This window comes from Rhipicephalus microplus, chromosome X (assembly GCF_043290135.1).
Source record: "Rhipicephalus microplus isolate Deutch F79 chromosome X, USDA_Rmic, whole genome shotgun sequence".
NCBI lineage: Eukaryota > Metazoa > Arthropoda > Arachnida > Ixodida > Ixodidae > Rhipicephalus > Rhipicephalus microplus.
In genome coordinates this window covers 109,040,354-109,061,922 of record NC_134710.1, presented here as the reverse complement: position 1 = coordinate 109,061,922, position 21,569 = coordinate 109,040,354, and the positions used below count along the sequence as shown (strand labels likewise).

General features: G+C 43.9%; 1 protein-coding gene across 1 annotated transcript in view; it reads right to left on the bottom strand.

Annotated features, from left to right (window-relative positions):
- LOC119176258 (A.superbus venom factor 1) overlaps positions 1–21,569 on the bottom strand; it is a 151,804-nt gene that overhangs the window by 115,439 nt on the left and 14,796 nt on the right. Inside the window, exons 7-13 of the mRNA XM_037427452.2 lie at positions 20,725–20,809; positions 19,907–20,012; positions 19,556–19,801; positions 14,271–14,426; positions 9,502–9,630; positions 7,117–7,188; positions 6,546–6,740 (exon numbers count right to left, since the gene is read on the bottom strand). Of these exons, the coding sequence (XP_037283349.2) occupies positions 6,546–6,740; positions 7,117–7,188; positions 9,502–9,630; positions 14,271–14,426; positions 19,556–19,801; positions 19,907–20,012; positions 20,725–20,809 (989 nt within the window). The remainder of the gene's footprint in view (positions 1–6,545; positions 6,741–7,116; positions 7,189–9,501; positions 9,631–14,270; positions 14,427–19,555; positions 19,802–19,906; positions 20,013–20,724; positions 20,810–21,569) is intronic.

Genomic DNA, 21,569 nt, shown 5'->3' with positions numbered 1-21,569 from the left:
ACTAGTATGAACGCAACCATGCAGGAGGCCAAGATGGGTGGTCGCTCACCAACGGGTTAAAGTTTCGCTCTGGTAGCTGAATCGAGTGACAGAAAGAAACAGTGCTGACCCGCAGGGCGCGGGTTCGAATCCCGGCTGCGGCGGCTGCATTTCCGATGGAGGCGGAAATGTTGTAGGCCCGTGTACTCAGATTTGGGTGCACGTTAAAGAACCCCAGGTGGTCTAAATTTCCGGAGCCCTCCACTACGGCGTCTCTTATAATCATATAGTGGTTTTGGGACGTTAAACCCTACATATCAATCAATCAATCAGAAAGAAACAGAAAGACAGACACACAGACCGCATCTAATTATACCAAAAAACACTATTCAAAAAATATCCGCGTACCAGTATTCCAAGAAAGACAGCCTTTATTATTTTTTGAAGGAGCATACCTTACAAAGAACTTTGATTGTATCTGCAGAAACTATAGACCAATAGTCACGTGCGATACGGAATACATGAAGACAAGTGACAAACTTTCTGTCACCGCCAGTCACCTCCGAGTAGGCAATTGGTACACCCGTTCTGCAGAATCTCTGCAGAGCATTTGTAGCCGCGCAGGATGCCGCATGCCTGCAGAATACCTGCGGAACATCTGCAGAAAGTCTACAGAAATTCTGCAGCATTTCTGCAGAATATCGGCAGTGTTTTGTCGTGGTGAAAAAAAGTAATTAATACCTACCATTTGCATCAGCAGAAGTATTTAAGGAACATGTAGCACTGAAGGGTATAAATCCGCCCATACACCCACCAAACACGTGCCCAATACACAAACACAACAGCGGAGTAAGTACCAAACACATAACTGCTAGTACTTTATAACCTTAGCCTATCACTGGCCCTCCAGTATATATATATATATATATATATATATATATATATATATATATATATATATATATATATATATATATATATATATATATATATATATATATATATATATATATATATATATATATATATATATATATATATATATATAGACATGGTATTTTGACCCGCCATTGAGTGCCGGTAAGAAAATTCCTGTGCTTCCAAATTTCACATTTATACATAAAGAAAATTCGTTCAGAATCATGGCGACGATGAGGTAGCAATAAAATACAAAGATATTTTAGTCTACACTGGTCAAACGTGCAACACTCCTTTAATTAGTGACATTTATTTGCCAGATGATAGGCTGTCACATGGGGATGCAGAGAAGCTGAAGCCTTTCTACAGATAAGCTGCACATTACGGTCGCAAGGTTGACTGGTGGGTTACTGAAAGGTGAAGCCCCTTTAGTTATTGATACAGAATGTGTCATGACCCATAATATATAGATATATATGCATACAGTATATACATCCCCACACGGACTCACAGGGCCCGCATAAACAGACAAGTCTGCTTGCCGTCTGTTCGGCGTCTGCAGAAAACCTGCCGACTAGGTCTGTACGGGGGTGACTGGTGGGTGACTGAAAGGTGACGTTCATTTAGTTATTGTTATTAATTGTGTTATCACCAAGAATGTACAGATATATACGTATGTAATATATACATCAACACACTCGCACACATGACCCGCATAAACAGACAAGTCTGCTAGCTGTCTGCTTGGCGTCAGCACAAAATCTGCAGGCCAGGTCTTTAGGGGGGTGACTGTTGGGTGACTGATAAGTGACTGAAAGGTGAAGTTCATTTAGTTGATATTATCAATTGGGTCATGACCCAGAATGTATAGATATGTATGTATATACAGTGTGTACCCACGCACGCGCTCAAAGGGCCCAGATTAACAGACAAGTCTGCTTGCCCTCTGCTCGGCATCTGCAAAAAATCTGCAGATGAGGTCTGTACGGGGGTGACGGGTGAGTGACTGATAGGTGACTGAAAGATGAAACCCAATAAATCATTATCATCCAATGTGCCACGTTTGAAAATTTGTAAATACATACATATATGTTACATACGTCTACGCACACGCAATCTAGATGCACAGTATCAAAAACGTCTGCTTGCCGTCTGCTCAGCGTCTGCTAAAAACCTACAGAAAGGTCCAGTCTACAGGAAGGTGACTGGGGTAACTGATAAATGACTCGTGGGTGACAGGAAGGTCAAAGCCATTTTTGTAAGGGATATAGAGGAATTGAACCAGCGAGTCCTACCTCCGCGGCCCGCTGCGCCAGCCAACACAGCTATATACGTGCCATGCTTGTGCCAGTGATATAACGGTGAGCTATTCATATGCACCATTTAAAGCTCCCGGTACGCAGATCTCAGAACAGCTTGAATGTTTTTAGATGCGCAGCGTCTCATGGTCGAGCTCAATTCGGTGTGTGGCGTGAGCACTCTTACTGCGCATGCACGTTTCCTCCTTATATACGCTTCCACTCTCTCCTCTACGCTTCCCTCCCCACGGCGTTTACACCCAATCGCGCATGCGCGCTCCCTTTCCTCTCTGACTTCGCAACGCCGACGCAGGCAGCTCTGTCAACGAGTTTCTTGATTGAAAAAAAATTGACTGCTTGCGCTGCACGTCTGTTTACTAGCCACCCCGTATATATAGGTACTGGATCTTGACCTTCAAGGTACACACTATGCGAAAATAACCTGAAATAATCTCAAAAACTGGGTAAACCATTTGTGCTCTAGCGCAATACATTTTCTGTTTTTTTACCACCTACCAGTCGAAGTAAAAATTTACTCTCGTGCTAACTGAATTTTTAAACATAGGAAGGGTAGTAAATATTTACCCCACTGAGGTTTTGGGCGAGTAGAGGGAGAGTGAATGGGCGTGTTTGATGCTTGGGTGTGTGTGAATGTGCCGTGTGTTTGCGCTCAAACTATTTTTAACACAAACTAAGATACAGCCAAAGACGAACACACAACAAATGCAGAATAAAACATCACTTAAACAGACTGAACGCGTTGCCCGACTGTACTTCGACAATCCGGTATATATAGGCACGACTTTTTGACCTGCCACGTAGTGCCGGTAGGAGAGCTGTATTTTGCATTGAATAACAATAACGGTCGAAATTGCAAGCCTAAAGTTAAGGTGGGCTAAAGGTCGCTAAGAGTCACACTAACCTTTCATTATAAACCCACCCGATCTCACCTTTTTGATTATCTAATAATTATCTGGCACACCGGCCTGTTGGCCCCTCCCGTGCTAGCACTGCTGATGCACAGGTCCATGACATAAAGATATGTACACACAGACGACGGCAGCTCAATGATTTTTGTTGAGCGGCGGTGCACAAACACAGTAGCAGCACGTATATATGACAACGGGCCTAAAAGAGTGGTGCACGCCTGTATACAAGCTCCTTACCGACGGCGTACTGGGCCTTTTCGAGGAGCACGGCTATAGGCGGTTTCAAGGTTGCAAGCGTTGTTCCCCGAAAAACTTCCGGTCACCTCATTTACTAGCTCCTAACGTCAAAACTGAAAGCACGTTTTCAAGTTCTTTTTAAAGGTAAGGAAAGCATCTCTTTCGTTTTTCACATAAAAGGAACGTGTGTGAAGTAAAGGGGTATGTTTAGTAATTTTAATGCAGTTCAAAATAACACTTATTTGAATATATTTTGCCAAATAAAAGAAGGAAACTAAAAAAATCAGTGGGCTATTATTTTGCAAAGCTCTTGTTGTCCATCGATGCTGGTACGCCACACCAAGGGCCCGTGTTTGTAAACCTTGAAAGGGTCTATATGCGATGAAAGACAGCTGGCGGTCACAGAATACATCTCCTGTGTAAATTTTGTCATCATTTCAGACAGAAATGAATACGTGCCCGCTATCTGCGGTGTCTTACAGGGACGGGGCGATGTATGTACGTACAACCAACGAAGAGACGGACCACCATCCGGGTTTTCTTCGGGCTCACCGGCAGCTGCTTGTTGGTTCCGTCTGCCTCATATCGGCTCTCGCCTACGCGCTACATGTTTGACAACATTTGGCTCATGGGGTGGACAATTTGAGCTGCCCTTTACTTCAGCAGACATCATCTTCTGTGAAACAAAATATATGCGATGCTTCTTTCATTTGCCCCGGCGATGCACTTCCACTGGCCACTGGCCGGCTCGGTGCCGACGACATACTAAGTCATTTTTTTATCGCTTCTCCAGAAAGCAACCACAGACGATGACACCAGCTTGATTTTGTTACCGCTGGCAGCTCTTCGCGATTCGGCCCGGAAGCGAGGTATCCGAGACGTAGAGGTTCGGAGGCTCGCGTTCGGAAGCACACGGTTGCTCGATGATGTAAGAAACACGTGAGATTCATCAGCTCAACCAGACACACTGATCCCGAGCTTCTTCCAACTTCTGTACCCAGGGCCACTGCACAGCAAAAGCCAACTATTTGCGAAAATATGCCGGACAACTTTCCAGCAGGTTTTTTTTTTTGGAGCGGGCTTTTCTTTTTCATTCACAGAATGCTTTCCTCGCTCGTTTTGCTTATACTGCTCTCAGTTCCAGTGAAAGTGCGTTGAATCGAGATCAGTCATGAGGCGCGACGATGCCAAACTTTGAAAAAAAAAAAAAATCTGTAGTCCTGGTATACCTTCACGATTCACTGAGAGCGGGGGGGTATCAGGCAAAAGCCGCCGAAGCAGCTGTGGCTTGCAGTCACGTGGTAATAAAACCTGAAACGCAGGTTAAAAACCACGTGATAGAAAACTCCCCATGAGGTAAAACTGAATTTGACATCGTTTTACTACGTGCCTCAGATGTGGTAGTAAAACTATGGTTTGCATCACCTTTTACTCCAACGCGAGGTAGTAATTTTAAACGCGAGAGAGTTTTCAGATGTCATGAACCGCAAAAACCACTAACTCGGATACTTTTTGCTTGCAATGTAGTGCCGGTGAGAGATTTCTCCTGTGCGTTGTTGAACAATGAACATCCGCAGCGTGCGCGTTAACTAAAAGTGGACTACGGATCGCTGTGTCAATCAGAATCTCCTGTCTCTTATTGCCTATTTGCAGCTATTGGCATGCTCCAGTAAAAAAACACTGTTGTATCAGTGCGTGCTTTGCGCTTCCCCAGGTTTTCCTGCGTAATGCCGCGGTGAGCGCCAGCGTCAACGTCGCCACCTGTGTAAGCACTAGCGCCCGCTGCTTCATGTCTACACATGTTTCCCTTTAGCGGGATATGTTGCAAAAGCGATGGTGATAAAAAAACATCACAATCGATTTAAATTTTTTTTCAAGTTGAAAAATTTCCTTTAGACGCGCATGATTAAGTGCCCCCCTTCTGAATCACACATTATGCAGAATAGTAAAAAAAAAACTTGGCCCCGTATCTGCAAGTTTCACTTCAAATGTCGTCGAAAGACGATAGTCTTGCGTCTGGAGATACTGATCAAAACGTTTATTTGATGTTCTGCGCGAGAAAATCGGTGAATGGTATTCTGCAGGCGCTGCGTTGGAGTGTCTCGATCCGCGCTGCGAAGGCGAACGAGCGCATCGAGGCATGTGAGACATGAGAGCTATCTGGCAGTTATCTTCGAAAACGAAGGAAGGCGTGCACACCCGTCTTGGAGGTGATAAGGTGTAGAACGCAAACTGACGGGCAGGTGCCTTCTCGGTGTCGTCTTAGCTAAAGTCCCTCTTAGCAAAGGGTTGGAAAGACTTGCCTTTTCGTGCGTAGCGTTGCATTGTCAGTGGCGTGTGATAAATGGTGTACGGTCATTAAAATTACTTATGTATGCCTTTTCTAGTATAATGAGACACGTATAAAACACTGACGTGTTGTTATTCTGCCTCAGATATGCGCAATAATTGCTTTTTAATTTACAGTCGCACAAGTATGAACCCTGAAACTTGAACAATATTGGGGGGCGCTGCGGATGGGGTTGGATTTTGGCCATTTTGGTTATCATTTCGGCTGACAAACAGAAAAGTCTACAGTCAGACAGACAGACAGACAGACAGACAGACAGGCAGGCAGGCAGGCAGGCAGGCAGGCGGGCGGGCGGACGGACGGGCGGACCAAAATTTTTGCGTCGAAGGTGCCCAAGAAAGACTATCGTCTTTAAAAAAGGAACACAGGGCACACATGACATGAGATGCCGCCGCGTGGCAGGAAACTCAGAGAGGCGCTTACACTTGCCGTAGTGTAAAAGAACAAAAAGCAAACAGCGTCCGCTTGTGCATTGTGGACACTTGCAGCGCTTTTCTCAAATACAAACACGTAACAACTTTGACAGTTGTTAATTCACTCTTGTCCTGCGTATACCTGTGTATGTCTATACCTATACTTGTGTATACATACGCATACCGGCTCTCATGTCTGCGTTAATGCTCCGCATTGCTCATCGTATTCCAGTTGCGGCTGCACAGCTACATGTAAAGACAATAAACGGACTTCTGTGCATCCTTCGCGTGGACGCGACTTCTTCGATGGACTGTTTTAGATCTGCGGACGAGGTTGACTCTTATTCTTGTACATACGTATTCAATTGAATCCGTGGGCTCGGCTGTTGATAAATGAGCGACGCACCACTACTGCACTTACGTTAGATGTGTCTGTGCACGCAGGCTGGGTGTTCACGTAAATGGAGTCCGTAACGACGCGTCCGTCCAGCACTGCGAATACCACCACGCGGAAGCTGGGCGTCATCTCAGGTGTGACAGGTATCACTATGTTTTCTTCGATTCTTCTTCCGTCAGGCAGCCTCCTGACCAGCTGCACTCTACCCTTGGACAGAACCTGTAGATATTGAAGAAATAAGTAATAGGTTGAAACAATGTAGTCGATCCGTATGACAGCTGACAGAGAAAAAAACGTATTAAAAACTCCCATTTCGTATCCATGAATACAAATCTATTGCAAAGTCGTTAAGTTCCCCAAATAAAAGTACTCGTCTTCTACAATTTGTAGTAAAAAAACTGAATGCATGGCGTTTCTTTAATTTGACTTTTATATTTTTGTTTACGTAACTATTGCATACAATAAAAATGGTAAGCATGGCAATGCGCGGCCTCAATCTAATCGCATGCCCTTGCTGATATAATTAATGAACTCACAGCAAGTTACAAGTTCGAGATAAGTTTGAAAGTCGTACATGGCATAAAAAACATCTTACCGCATAATAAACCGAGGAAGTAATTTTGTCGAAGTGGTGTATAAATAGAACAGCTTCGTACACGTCATTTGCCTGAAAGAAAGAAGAGTTTTGTTAACCTACGCTGACACTTCAGTGCATTTGTTTCATCGAGTGCCACATACACTTGAAGTAAAAAGAGTACAAACTATAAAAAAACGCACATGACAAGGCATCACCTGGATTAGGTTAGGCTCGGGAGCCTCACGCGGTTGCTGGAAAGCTGCTCCAAAATTTGTTATTAAGGCTAACGTACAATAATAAACAATTGCTTGCATTGCCGGATTTTGTTCAGTGTTGAGATATTAGTTTTACGCCAAACAGCTAGGGTTCTTCAAGAGCCCTTGCCTTGATGAGCGAGTGGTTTCATAATCAGTTGGCCTCATGAGAGTGTGGTCCACACGACTTCTTGCTCAGCTTCACATAGTCCGAGCCGCAACAGTTGGGGAGTGGCTCTGCTGTAGACGTTTTATGATGCCTTCGCGGAGTCGAAAGCTTTGCCATCGTGATTACAGGATACTGAATTTCAACGGTGTGTTGGAGATAGTGACTCTTCTGGAAATTGTGATCACGAAAAGTTGCACCTATTTTTCCGCAAAACGATAATATTGAAACCTCAGGCCAGGTTTGCACAAGCGGGGCCAAACCTCAAGTAACAGAGGAGTGGCCTTCCTTGCAAATATAAGCTTAACGTTGGTTCACCTTAAAAGGTGCACTTCGTTAACTCTGGCACAATACAGAGCGAATCATGTACAGGACACAAGCCATTAATAAATCCGTTCTGTACTGTGTCTGTGTTAACTAAGCACACTCCTGACCGTGAGTGAATGCCCAACCCACGTTCTTGCGGTGCTCCTCAGTAACTTGGACTGTCAAGCAAGCGTCACGACCTGTCGAACGTAGATTGACTTCTTTCCGCATCTACTTCCTCCTTCATCTGTCTATCTTTCTTTCATTAGCACGTACCCACTCTCTGTGGCCTCCTTCTCCTCTATTCTTCTCGCCCTTACATCACTCTCAGGAGTCTCCTCCCGCTCCTCACTAGCCCCTCCCGCACCTTTCTATGCTTGATTGCGCTATGATATGAGCTGCTTGGCACAAAGTCGTGTTATAAGTCCCTATCACATCATCCTTTCACTCCTTCTCACCCTTCCATAACTCCTCGCCTTTTCACTTACCTATTCTGCTTTGCACTACTTGATGCAGGAATATGACATTTTTTTTTTGCCTACGGAGTGCCAAGCATTGGCGTTGCTCTACGGTAGAACACCTGCCTGGCACGCATACGGTCTGCGTTCGATTTCCCCTCCATGCCAAGTTTTAAAGACGATAGTCTTTTTGGGGACCTTCGACGTAAAAATTTTGGTCTGTCTATCCATTTGTCTGTTTTTCCACCCTTAACAATACCGGTACTCTAAACGGCACCAGCCGATACCCCAAATGGTTGACCCCATCCGCAGTGCCCACCAATGTTGCTCAGGATTCAGCGTTCATACTTGTGCGATTTTCAAAAAATAAAAAGCAATTATTGCGCATATCTGACGCACCATAACAACACGTATATATTCTGTATGTGCGTCTTTTACTAGAACAGGCATACATAAGTAAATCTAAGGACCATAGCGTTTATCACGCTGTGCTGACCATGCAATGCTTGCACAAAAAGGCAAGTGTTTCCAACGTTTTGCTAAGACGACACGGTGGTGGCACCTACCCGTCGCCTTGCGTTCTACACCTATCACCTCTGAGACGGGCGCGCGTGCCCGTCTCAGATCCGCACGCTTCGTTTTCCAAGATAAGTACCTCATAGCACTCAAGTTTTTTATCCTATGCTAGGAGCTGCTGGAGTTTTCTGGTGATGCAAACTGGCTTAATAACAAATAGCTGAGCAGCTCCGCTGTTTTAAACAAAACTAGAGAAGTAGTTAACGCTTTAAAAATGCACAGCACACATGTAAGAGTTTAAATGAACTATTACATTTCTTCGTAATGTCACTAAACGCATCCATTGAGAATGTGCACGTTTGCTTAAAACAATTTAGAGATTATAGTAAAACGTTTGATGACAGTGGCTCGTGTCTGGAAAGCTTGTTGTTAGAGCCCTGTGCACTTCTAATTGTCTGGTAGTATTTTAGGACGCATTTTCTAGGTATACTGTCAAAGATTGTCGGTGGCCACACATTAAGAGACACAAAATTAGGACGTGACACCCTCTAGGTGCTTTGTGCTTGTGTTGTTCTTTCGAGTGTCTTAATTTACGTCCACAAACGACCATTATCAGACTGCACCATGTAAGGCAGGAAGATAGATGCTCCAGAGTCCGTATATACTTCTTTATGCAAGGATGCAAGCAAACAAGCCATCTTACTTTAACAACACTCTTTGGGTCTTTTCTTTGGATGGCGATGAATCCTTGTGAAAAATTCGTGTATGGTACTAGTTTGAGCCGCTCTCGTGCCTCGCACTCTTTTGGGTACCTCCGATCGTTGGTGGCCACCTTTAAGAGAAAGACAGATGAGCGACATTTTTGAACACCTGCAACATTACCACAGCGGGCAAACGAATATACGAAAACATTACCAGTGTTGCCTTTACCTTGGGCCTGAGCACTCCCCAAGTATGGTAAGACATGTCACACATGGTTGGTTGGCTGGTTCCTCAATAGCTGGGCGCAATCCAACCAGGTGGATAGGCCATTAATCGGACGGTGCCTTGCTTGTTAAACTAATTCGCTTCTTGAAGGAGAGTTGAATTCATTAGGTATTACAGGTAATATTTTAAACTTGTAGAATTTCAAAAAACTTAGAAATAAATGACATAATTAAAACACACACACACACAACTTCTATGCCTAAAACAAATGAATTTAGCTACGTTTAGTGTTTCATTCTTTTAAACTCTCGTGAAAAATTCGTAACAGCATTGAAAACGCTTCTGTGGCTAAAACCAAATGTGATTGCGCGAAATGAAAGAATCACCGGAAGTGACTAAGTCCAAATTTCGTAGGGGTTCTGCTAAGTTTTTTCTTTAATTTTTAAATCTTCGGTATGCCAAAAAAAGTGCTCCAGAGACTCTCATTCCAGTGAAGACATAAAGGATTCTCTGCCAGGCCTGACCTGTGAAGATAAAGGTTACAACGCAGCCTTGTAATCACTAGTTCTTCCTTTCTTGATGCACACCACCTACTCTTCCAAGGGAACTTTAGCTGTGAATAGCCGGATGAAAACAAAGGAGATTTTTTGAAGTCACTGGTCGTTGTACGTTTTTCAAAGCGCGCTGCTGTGATATACTCAGTCGTAGGTAAAATATACAGATTAGGACCATCAAGGGAAGATATAGCTAGTGCATCAGCACACTCACTGAGAGCCAAACCTCTACGGCCTATTAGGAATAATCACGACTTCTTCGTTCTTGAAGATAAAACCAACTACAGGGGAACGTATAATGGGCACAAGCAATAAAAACAACAAGAATCCAGCTAAAAAGTGAATAAAGGACGTTTTTCTTAAATCTTAGTGTAATGAATATAAATTCGAAGGTTGTGGATTCCGATCCCACGAATAGAAAGGGTGTGTCTTCGTCCCCTTTCATTCAGGTCAATTTGGAGAATATTTTTATGCTACAGTTCAAAGCAGCAAATAATGTCCCCTGTGTTTTCTTCAGCCTAATTGTCTGTAGTTATCATCGGTTTCGTTTGACACACAAATGAGCCGACCAAACAAGTCCACTTCTGTCATGCATATTGTACGGCGTGTTTACTACGCAGAAGCTTCTAAGTTCCGCGAATTGCAGTTTACTAGTGCCACCTTGAGACAAACATTGTAATATTGAACTCAGCCTTCAATAAGAAAAAAATGAAAAAAATAGTGACTGCAAAGTTTGAATTAATCAGAAGGCCCTGTAGACATCTCTGTCAGAGATAGGTGTGAAGAGACACCCCCATATGGGGGGGGGGGCAATGTTGCAGAGAATGATTCCGAAATCAATGCATATTTTTGCGACCTCGAATCGGAGTGGCAGCGGAATGAGGACAACGCTTGGAAGAATAGAATGGGAATGAAATTCAGCGCTTTTTGCGTGGAATAGAATGGGAATGAAATTACGTCTTCTTGCGAAAATAGAGCAAGTTTTTGTCTGCGCGTTGTTTTTCAAACTTCAGACATTAGTAAGTCAGAGCCCCGAATTGAACGATAAAGCAGTATTTCGAAATGGATTGGCTGACTGCAAGCACGGTGCATGTATAAACAACATGCCTGCTACACCTCTGTCCTTATGCAGTGTTGCTCTGAAGTTTGTCTCTCTTCTTCGCGTACCCACAGATCTATAGGCATTACACAGTCAAGTTTTGCAGCGCGATCACAGCGCCTGATTGCAAAGCCTAGCGGATAAAAAGAAAGCAATAATGAGACGGGGTTGGTCACAGCAGAACTCCATGTGTGCGCCTGCCTCCCTACATGAGGGGACAGATTGTTGTCGGGCTACAAAGGGCACGCTTGCGCACGTACGTCTGCTTTCTACGTCCACCTAACGGTCCATGACAGTGAACGTCATCAGTGCAACTGATGCAGCTTCTTTCTGTTCAGTGTACGGTGTCCATGCTATTGTATCTCCCGTTGTATTCTCTCTTACGCCTTGTGGTTTTTCAAAAGACAATAGACTTTCGTAATATACTTACACGCTGAAATTTTGGTCTCTCTGTCTGTTTGTCAGACGATCAACCACACAGCGAAAATTTAGGCCTTAGCTGAATGCCCAATCATGTTGATGTGGTGGCTGCATTCATACTTGTTGACACTGTCGATCAAAAAGCACATATATTACGCATATCTCATACGCAACATCGATACGTAAGCATTAGGTAGTGTGTTGATTTATCAGAAAATGCGTGGATACGTAATTATAAGGAACGCAGCGTTTTCTAGGCTGCACTGACAATGCGACGCTATGAACGAAAAAGCGGGTGTTTCCCACGCTTCACTAAATCGACCCAGCGCTGCCATCTACCTGTGCGCTCTGCGTTCCACACTGCTTCTGTTTACAGACATTACTGCCTTATGGCATTCATATATCACGCGATGCCTGTAGACGTAAGAGTATCGTGTTTCGACGACATTTGCAGTGAAACACGCAGATACGCGTTCATTTTTTGAGGGGCGAAGCTCCATATAGCGGAACTTGTTTGTCCCTCGTAGCCGTTGTAGGGTGTAACAAGTATAACATTTTGACCTCCAAGGTGGTGCCGGTGAGAGATTTCTCCAGTGCGTTGTTGAACAATAAAAGATAGTGCTCAATGTACATGGCAATGGCTGCTAAGGGGGAATGAGAGACAAGAGCATTCGGCTTTTAGTTAACGCGCACGCTGCAATCCCCTTTAGCAGCCATTGGCATGTATATTGAGCACTATCGGACAAGAAAAGGTTGCTACGTTATACTCGCTGAGTGTAACCTCCTTAGTTTTAGAAAGGTTTAGCGAGCGTTGAGCCACAGTGCCATGAATACAATAAACTAGTATATACCATGAAAGAACTCGAGGTGGTTAAAGGTGGGAAGTAGACACGAAGCGCAAGCCGTAAGAAAGTGTGCGTGTGCCTCCTCTCGTTCAGTCCTTGGAATGTCCGCTGGATGGCGGTGCTTCTATATGGGGAATATATGATGAAAAGATGCGAGATGGTGGTACTTGGAGTGTTGAATAGATGGACGAACGGACACACAGACAGATGCATGAATGGACGCATGAATGGACGCAGGGGCAAATGCACGAACAGACACACGCACGGACGGGCGGATGGATGCATGGACGGTCACACAGACGGACACACGGACGGGTGGAATCAAGAACGAATGGAGGGACGAATGCTTCGCCTCACTCTCTATCATTCACACCGAGGATATGCTGCCAATTTTTTCCCCTCGGCGGTGCCCCACATGCCTGCAGCCTCCCCCCCCCCCCCCTTCACTTCTTTATTTTTGATTCTGTCACCATCGGCAACTCGAAGGCATAATCGAAAAAGCACTTTTCTAGTGATACATATTGACAAGGGTGCGATGCTTGTGCTCACTGCAAGCTTTCGTATACCAGCTTTCACGTTGCTCGGGGCAAGGGCACCAGTAGACACAAGGGCGCCTTCGCCTGAAACTCTGTCAGTGAAGGTCTACAGAGCAAAGGCACAAGTTGTCCGAGAGGTGCACTGTGTCAACTAATACCAGCCGATCAAGACTGCTTTGTTCCCCCTTAAACAAATCTTAGTTCTTTCCATATTCATGATCACTCCAGATGCGTGGCAAAAGCGTTGTCTTCTTGAACACTACCTTTGTCAGCATAAAAATACGCTATGTCATTGTTTTAGCATCAACATATTTAACCTTAAACCACATTAAGATACCACATTGCATTGTACCATACTGACCATGCAAACACTATAGGCATAGTGGGAAAGTGGCCCCTATATGAGAATTTGTAGGGTGGTTTCTTCTGCATATGTCACCAATCTACTATTTCTCGATCTTGCTAACGTGTTTTGATACTTTTGCAGTTATTGACGTACCCAATCATATTAGTTTTATAGGACGTTCATTCTAAACTCGATAAAACTATCGAGATGTCTTTCCTACGTTGAGACATAACAGAAATGAGATAAAACTGCCGTGCCGTTGCCGGAATGGGAATGGCTGTTTTCTCCTTCATAGGATTTTAAAAGGTATACATTGCAGCAAACTTTAATTCTCCGGAATATAATTGAAATGGAGGCTACCCATTCCGCAACTAGTGTCTTTTTTTCTTCATTTGTACCAATCAAGTGTAAAGGGGTAGCCGTCGCCAAGTAACGGTGACAAAAACTCCTTCGTTTATTTTCTATGGCAATAAAAAAACTGGAGGGGGGGGAGAGTTTGTAGAAACCACCACTCCAGTACCTACAGACATTCTTGGTGGGCTCCAAAGACTACGCTTGGCGACAATTACTGTGTGTTATGCGTTACCCTATTATCGCCCAAAGTGTACGTGTTGAGTACTTCAAACTTCTTCATTCTCCTCATCACGAACTACTTTGTTACCTTTAGCCCCGTGATGATTAGGTGAGTTGTTTCTGATCAGCCTTGGCCACAGCTGCCCGTTCGAGAACACGAGGCTTTTCTCACCTCGATGGAAAGCACTCCGTCATTGTTGGTGGTCGATACGAAGAACGTTGCCACTCCGTTACTGTCGGTTGTAGCTTCTCCGATTTTTCCCGAAGACAATTCGATCTTCATCGGCACATATCGAGCTGGGTTTCCATTGACGTAGGTCAATTCAGCCTGCGTGGGATGCACATCGCGTGATTAATACATATATCATTGCAGGTGAATTCTGTGGAATCCCAAAATGTGGTGGGAGGGCTAACAAAGAAAGAAATAGACAATCACTCATTTGTAGCCCGAGGCTGTGAAAAAATCCCTGTGGGTTCCTTAGAAACTATGCTCCAATGTAGCCAAAAAATTCGCCCTGGTCCGGGTATTGAACCCGGGACCAACGTCTTTCCGGGGTGGTGCCTCTACCGATTTAGTTAACAATGAACCTAACAATTGACAGCGCGTTGGCGAATTCATCGACAAATGTCAGTGACAAAAAAAAAGAGATTGAAAGAAGCTGCATGAAGTCCATAATTGATCTGCGGATGTTAGCCCAGAAGGAAGTACTAATGCATAGAAATTGGCTGGTTGCTCTTTTTTTGTTATCTTGATCGCAGTGGTCGCTGTTTTCTGAAGAAGTTGTTAGATCTACAGGAAAAGTAGTAATAGTTCTGCAAGCAAGCTTGCGTTGTAAACAGATTATATGAAACATGAAAATAAGACAGGAATAAATGAAAGATACACTGAGTGGTCAATGCACATAGGCATTAGGTTCACTTTTATTTCCCTCTCATTCACACGGCTAGGCCACAGAACCACGCAGTTTTCGGGCTTCGTCTTCTAAAGTGCCAACAAGACTAAAGGGTTTCGATGTGGCACTTTTTCACAGCAGACAAGGCGTTTTTGCCATTCCTGAGGATAGTTGACGTTCATAAAAGAAATTAAGTGTGACGGTGCGTTCTTTTCTTATTGACCACACGCAGAGGGAGTGAAACTAGGCAGTGGTAAATTCCAGAGCGTTAGTGCTCATCATGAGACATGGAGGAGCATGACAAGCTAGAATTGTGATGACTAGAGTGACTAGCCTATGGAAATTATTTTACTCTTAAGTTTCGTTTCATAACCACTGTATCTTAATCGTTAGAATGTGGAAAGCTATATGCCACAGTGCTGAAAAAAACAACTGAAGTACTCAGCTGAAGTTATCCCAATGTGTTCATATATAACGGTAAACTTGACCATTGCGCTCCATCCTCGTAATACCGAATTTTCATTCACTCAGCATTCGAATAGGCGCACGCTCCATTGCCCGAGTTCCTTCATTAAATCAAGAGCATGTGCAGGAATTTTACTTGTAAAACAGCCCTTTATTTTATCGACAAACGTAACATTCTTAATAAGTACGCGCCCGTAATCCACAGTTGAACACAGTTGTGCACATGCTTTTCTTGTCTCCTTCCTTCGTTCTTCGTACCATTAGTACAACGCATTGCCTTAAGAAAGCGACAGTCAAATAGAGTGTGATGTTCTGTTGATGCAGCTGACCCCGTGAAGGTATATTATATCAAGAGTACCGTTAACAAAACTAGATATAAAACTTGGTAGCCACGTACACATACGTATATCATCATTACGGTATAAGAAAAAAAGTGAAAGCTTTGCCGCAAAGGCGAAGCATTGAACGCGGTAGCAACAATTTGAAAGGTCACGCACAGAATAGAAAGCAGATCAAAACGGGCCCCGCGTTTCTCGTGCACAAATTACGCACGAAACGTACTCACAGGTACTAACGCATGTGAGTAAGCGCCTCCTTTGTTACTTCGCTGAGTCTGAAAAACGTGCGCTTTTCGCGTACGGAGACTGCAATGATTGCAGTGACCTTTGTGTGCCCGGTAACAACAGCAGTATCGTTTCAGGTAAAGCCCGAGGTCAGCCAAGGCGTACGATCCTCCCCTCCACGCCACCACGAGATAAGGGCGTGCGAGGTAGCGTAGCTCCCCTTCTCTAAGCCGGGCAAAGTACGCGTAGATTGGAGTGCGCGCAGCTGCGCGATGTGGCGATTTGCGTTCATTGCGCCATCTTTCTGGTAATGTCGAAAACACAGCAGTGGTAAGTGGTAGATATAAATAGCTTGCCGTTTGAAGGGTGCAGAACGTTCTCCGGAGTGGCTCAGTGGCTAAGGCCTCACTTTCACGACGCAGAGGCCCCACGTTCAATTCCGCGCGCCGGAGGGCTTCCGCGCGCCGGAGGTCACGCGGCTGCCTTCTGAACTTTTCGGAATGTCGCTTGGGTGTTGTTTGTGGCAAAATGTATTCTAAAAGTACCGCTGCTTCTTTCTATACCAATTTCGGTCTACATGTTAAGTAAATGTTTTCGTATAAGGTGTTTGAAGCTTAGTAATATAAGTGCGGTTTGCTGGCACATATGGCTCCAAGAAATAAGCCACAATGTGTTATGCTTGCATTGCTTATATTGCAGTACTGCACTTTGTATCAATATTTGAGTTATAAATACTTCTTGCAAAAAAGGTTTAGTTTGAGAAAAAAATATATTTGAAGCTATGAAGCTTCTGAACTTTGTTGGAAAAAATAACAAATTTTGCAAAATCGCCATTTTTGTTCATATTGAGATGCAATTTGCACCATGTGGTTGTCCAATTGAATATTGCATTTATACCGAAATCAATTGAAATTGAGCTGTTATTTTTATATGGCAAATATTGTTGGTAATTGTTTTGTTTTAAAGAAGAAAATAATTTTTTAACTTCCCCATTGACGCCCATCTTCCTATTTGGTCATACGACAGCTGCCGCTTTAAAATTCCGCAGTGGCGTCAATACAAAATTTCAAAAATTATTTTTTTCCTAAAAAACAAAATGATGAGATTAGCCATATGAAAAAAAAAACCCTCCTTATGCTCTTTTGATTTAGGTATGAAGTCGACTTTGAATTGGACCAGCAAGTGGTGCAAATTGCATCTCAATATGGAGCAAAATGACGATTTCGCGAAATTCGTGATTTCTTTTCATAAAGTACAGCAGGTTGACAGCTTTAAAATATTATTCCTCAAAATATACCTTGTGTGAAGTAAGTAGTAACAACTCAAATATTCATACAAGGTGCAGTATTGCAATAGAAAAAATGCAAACAACACATTTTGGCTAAATCTTTGGAGGCCTAAGTGCCGAAAAAGTTGCACTAATATTACTGAGCTTCAAACACCTGACACAAAAACATTTACTTAATATGTAGACTAAATTTGGTATAGAAAGAGAGAGCGGAACTTTAAAGAATATTTATCCACAAACAACACCCAAACGACATTCCGAAAAGTTCAGAAGGCAGCCACGTGACCAAGAATTTTTTCTCTCTGAAATATTCTAGCAGTTCTCTGTTTTCAACGAAGTAAATCAGCACGATTTTTTTCGAATACATTTGACATGGTCTCCAAATTGGCTGGAACGTTTGGTGTGGAATGACCCCATTACAAGTTGAATATTTCGTTTTTCTTACACCGTGTAGCCAGTAGCAGCGTTCACCACACGTGGCGTTTTCCGGTCGCGAGAAACATCGTCTGTGTTTCTAGCTCTAGATGGTGCCGTGCACGGTTAAAAAAATGCTGAGGTGAAAAAAATGACGCCATATCCACGAAGTGAATGATGATGTAAGAGCTTGATCTGGAGGTTAAATCTGGTGAACAGTGAATAATGCATACATCTACTCGGCCATTATACAAAAACCTACCCTATCAGGCGCATCAAAGGTTTTAAAACGATGAGCCCCAACAGTTATTAGTATTAGATGCGAAGTAGCTCTTTACCAGTCTGCGTAACGCGGTCCGTCCTTGTCTCCGTGCCAACGCGTCGCACCGCGTTCCCTCCGCCCCACTTGTTGGAGCGATGCCAAGTAGGTCAAGTCGCAGCTGCGCGTTGATATGACTCTCTCCCTCAAACGCAGCAGGTGTCGTCTCCTTCCAACGGACCTAGGTGGTGTTGCTTCTCCACCCGCTCGCAACCAAGGACGTTTAAATAAATGTTGTTTCAGCCTCCTTGCTGTCAACGAACTTCTCTCTCGCTTCACCCTTTCTAACGCCCGCAGCGCTCAACCACACATCGAGTGGAAACACTCGTTCGGTTCGTTTATCTTCGATGAAACTTACATGAACTCTAACCCTCCTCCCGTGTCTTTGCGCTTCAAAAAAGAAAACGTTGTCTCGAGTAAAGACTACACCGAGTTTTGCTTCAAACTGTTCTCCCAGCACCCGCGTCGACAACCGTTTCAGCCGGGTATACGACGGGCGCACCGTTGCTGCTTCACATCCCATCAAGGTTCCCTTCGGGGCAATGGTCAATACATTTATTATCAATGTTATAGCAAAAATTTGTCGCAGCGCATCGTCCCCGGCCCCCTACTCACGAAAATCGGCGGATTCGACCAGAAGTCGCAAGCGCCCCTGCCTTGGAACGGCGCCAACTATGGGCGTGCCAACGGATGCCAGTCGCACTGGTTGCGTCTCGCTCTGGAGCTCGGCTTTCCCTTGTGTAGCGTTGCTTGCCCAGCGACGCCTCCCCTTTCATGCAAGAAGAAAGACGCGCGCATCGCGTTCCTTTCTGACCTTGTCATTTGCTCCAGAGGCAGCATAGCTACTACGGCGGGATAGATTGACAAGGCTGAGCATAAAGAGCAAGCTCCTGAAACGCGAGTTTGCATCGTCACGATAGGTTTCTTAAGCCCCCATGTCGCAGCGCCTCCGTCTAAACTGCGGCCGGCGCATGTACTAAAGCCGAACATTATCTGGACACGCTCTCCGTGGCGGCGGGAGGAGAGTGCTCACGCTTAAATCATTTTTCTTACGCCGCGATCATTCACAAGCGTGCTAAAGTGGCCGTTTTTTTTCTGGGTTCATGTTAAGCAATTCTGTGTAGAAACTAGCATGATTTTTCTAACTTGAAGGGTGTTGTGTTGCTCACGTTACAATTTCTTCAGCCCTTTACGAGTAGCGAGCATGAGAGCAATAACATCATATTATAACAATAATTGTCGAGCTTTCACATTCCAAAACCACTCTATGCTTTTAAGAGAGGGCGTAGGGGAGGGCTCCAAAAAACTTGAAAATGTGGGGTTCTTCAATATGCACCTAAACATAAGCACACGGGTCTGCATATTTCACCTCCATCTAAATGCTGCCACCGCGGGTGGGATTCAATCCCGGAACCATCAGGTCATCACTCAATCATCATAACCGCTGGACTACCGTGGCATGTCTGGTACATATAAAGTTGAGGTGGTAAAAAGTGCAGGCAATTTCACACTCACGATTATGTATATCTTGGTGCCGGGCTTGAAGCTTCGTTGGTTCTTCCTGAGTGAAATCACGTAGGGCGTCTTAGAAAAAACCGTCTTGTCACTTTGAGCCGACTCCTTAGCTCCAGTAGCTTCCTCGGTGACAGTTGCTTTCACCACCAATCGTCCATGGCTGGCAAACAGCTCATTCAAGCGGTTGCGAATGAATGGTTGAAGCTGCTCCCGCTCCAGTGTGTACGCAGCATCCCCGCCTTCAAGCTGCGCAGTCGAAGCAGCAGTTTAATGGACCCCGAGGCAAGCCATTCTCGCGAAGTCATTGCCACTAAGGACAGAGAACGGCTCAATAAATGGTAGAGTTCTTACGAGCACTGGATATTTGCTGCTTGAATACCACGACACGTCTCCAACCTCCTGCTTTAGCCCGAATTGGAAAATCACTGCACCTTCGACAGGTTTTCGATTCACGAACCTGGACGAAGTATTGGCGCATTTGTTAGTGGTCTGCGAAACGAAATCTTCTGCCTCAGTAATTTAGTAGATCACAAAAATGCGTAAGGCACTCGTTCGTACTGAAAGGTCTAAAAAAGTGAGGATATATAGTAACAGGAGCCGGAACAGATATGACAGACAAAGCTTTAGAATAAAATTTTGATTCTTAAGGTGATTCCAACTAGCATATTATTGTTGTTGAATCTGTATTAGATGACTTTTTTGGTTGTTTTTTGTGGGCTCTCGCTCCCCTCTCACGTGTACAATAATTTCGGTGTTTCAGAGGCTAATTCTTCGCTGCCTAAAATTTTCAGAGTTGACAAGCCTGGATCGCGAAATCCCAAATTGCAGACTTAAGAAGGCTGGTATAGCGCAGTAGTTTATGTGCCACTATTAATGAAATCATGGCTGCGTCCATACGTTGCGAGAGGATACGTCAATCAAGCATACTGAACTTCGTCAAAGTCCATATAAACAACGCGCCAGAATAAGGTCTGCTCTAGTATGTATATATACGACTTCAATAAATAAATAAATAAATAAAAATAAAACCTATATGCGTTCGTGAGTACGCTTGCAGAGAGGATGACTAAATTATTAAGCCCGTTGCAACTTTTTTTCAGAGTACATTAAATAAGATAGATGAAATTCAGCGTGACAAAATGCTCGAGCCACAATAAGTTTAACCTTACCTTGCAGCCACAGTGCAGAGTATTTTCGAAAAATTGCTCAATACATAATCCGGGACATTTAGGTCGACCTTAAATCTTGGAAGCACTGCACCAGGATGAAAAAAAAGAGGTAATTGTATTTACCACAAGTACGCTGCCCTCACTATCGCATTTAACAGTCGCATAGTTTATACAGCAAGATATTAATAAATTATGTTTATTCATGTACTGTTGGAATCGCATCATTTAATTGAATGCGTAACATGAAACGTGAGTACACAGATAAAAGTTTTTTTTTCGTATGCGCAGTAAGTGGACAAACAATACCATAAGAATAGATAAATAGGTTTGAATAATCGCACTGCTTGCATACTTAACACGCACAGGCTTAGTTTTATAGTGCTGCCGATACTCTTGTCAGTAGGCGGATCTATTCATAACGCTTTTAACGAAATATGGTTTGGGATATCGTCCGGCCACGCTCGAGAGCTTTTTACGCGGAACTCCGCAGAATAAACAGCATACCGAAGAAAACTCGGACGGTCACGCAATGCAGAAGAGTGTACGTGAGCCTGATTGTAAATGAAAGGAAATCTTGAAAGGCGGTGATACGGACAGGCTGAAGCGCAGTTATGCTTGTGGTAAGCAACAGTTGGCACAGTAGATATATTCAAAAAAGAGCTGCAAGAGCTCATTGTGCAAACGAATCAAAATAATGAGATGTAATAGCCTAATAATGAAAACTTGGATTAACAGAGAGCTTTGCTTTGCGTGGCTTAATTCACAAGCAACACATTAGACCCAGTATATCGCACATGAAAGCGTATTGGTTGGCGAATATGGTGAGATTTCTATTAAGTAATATG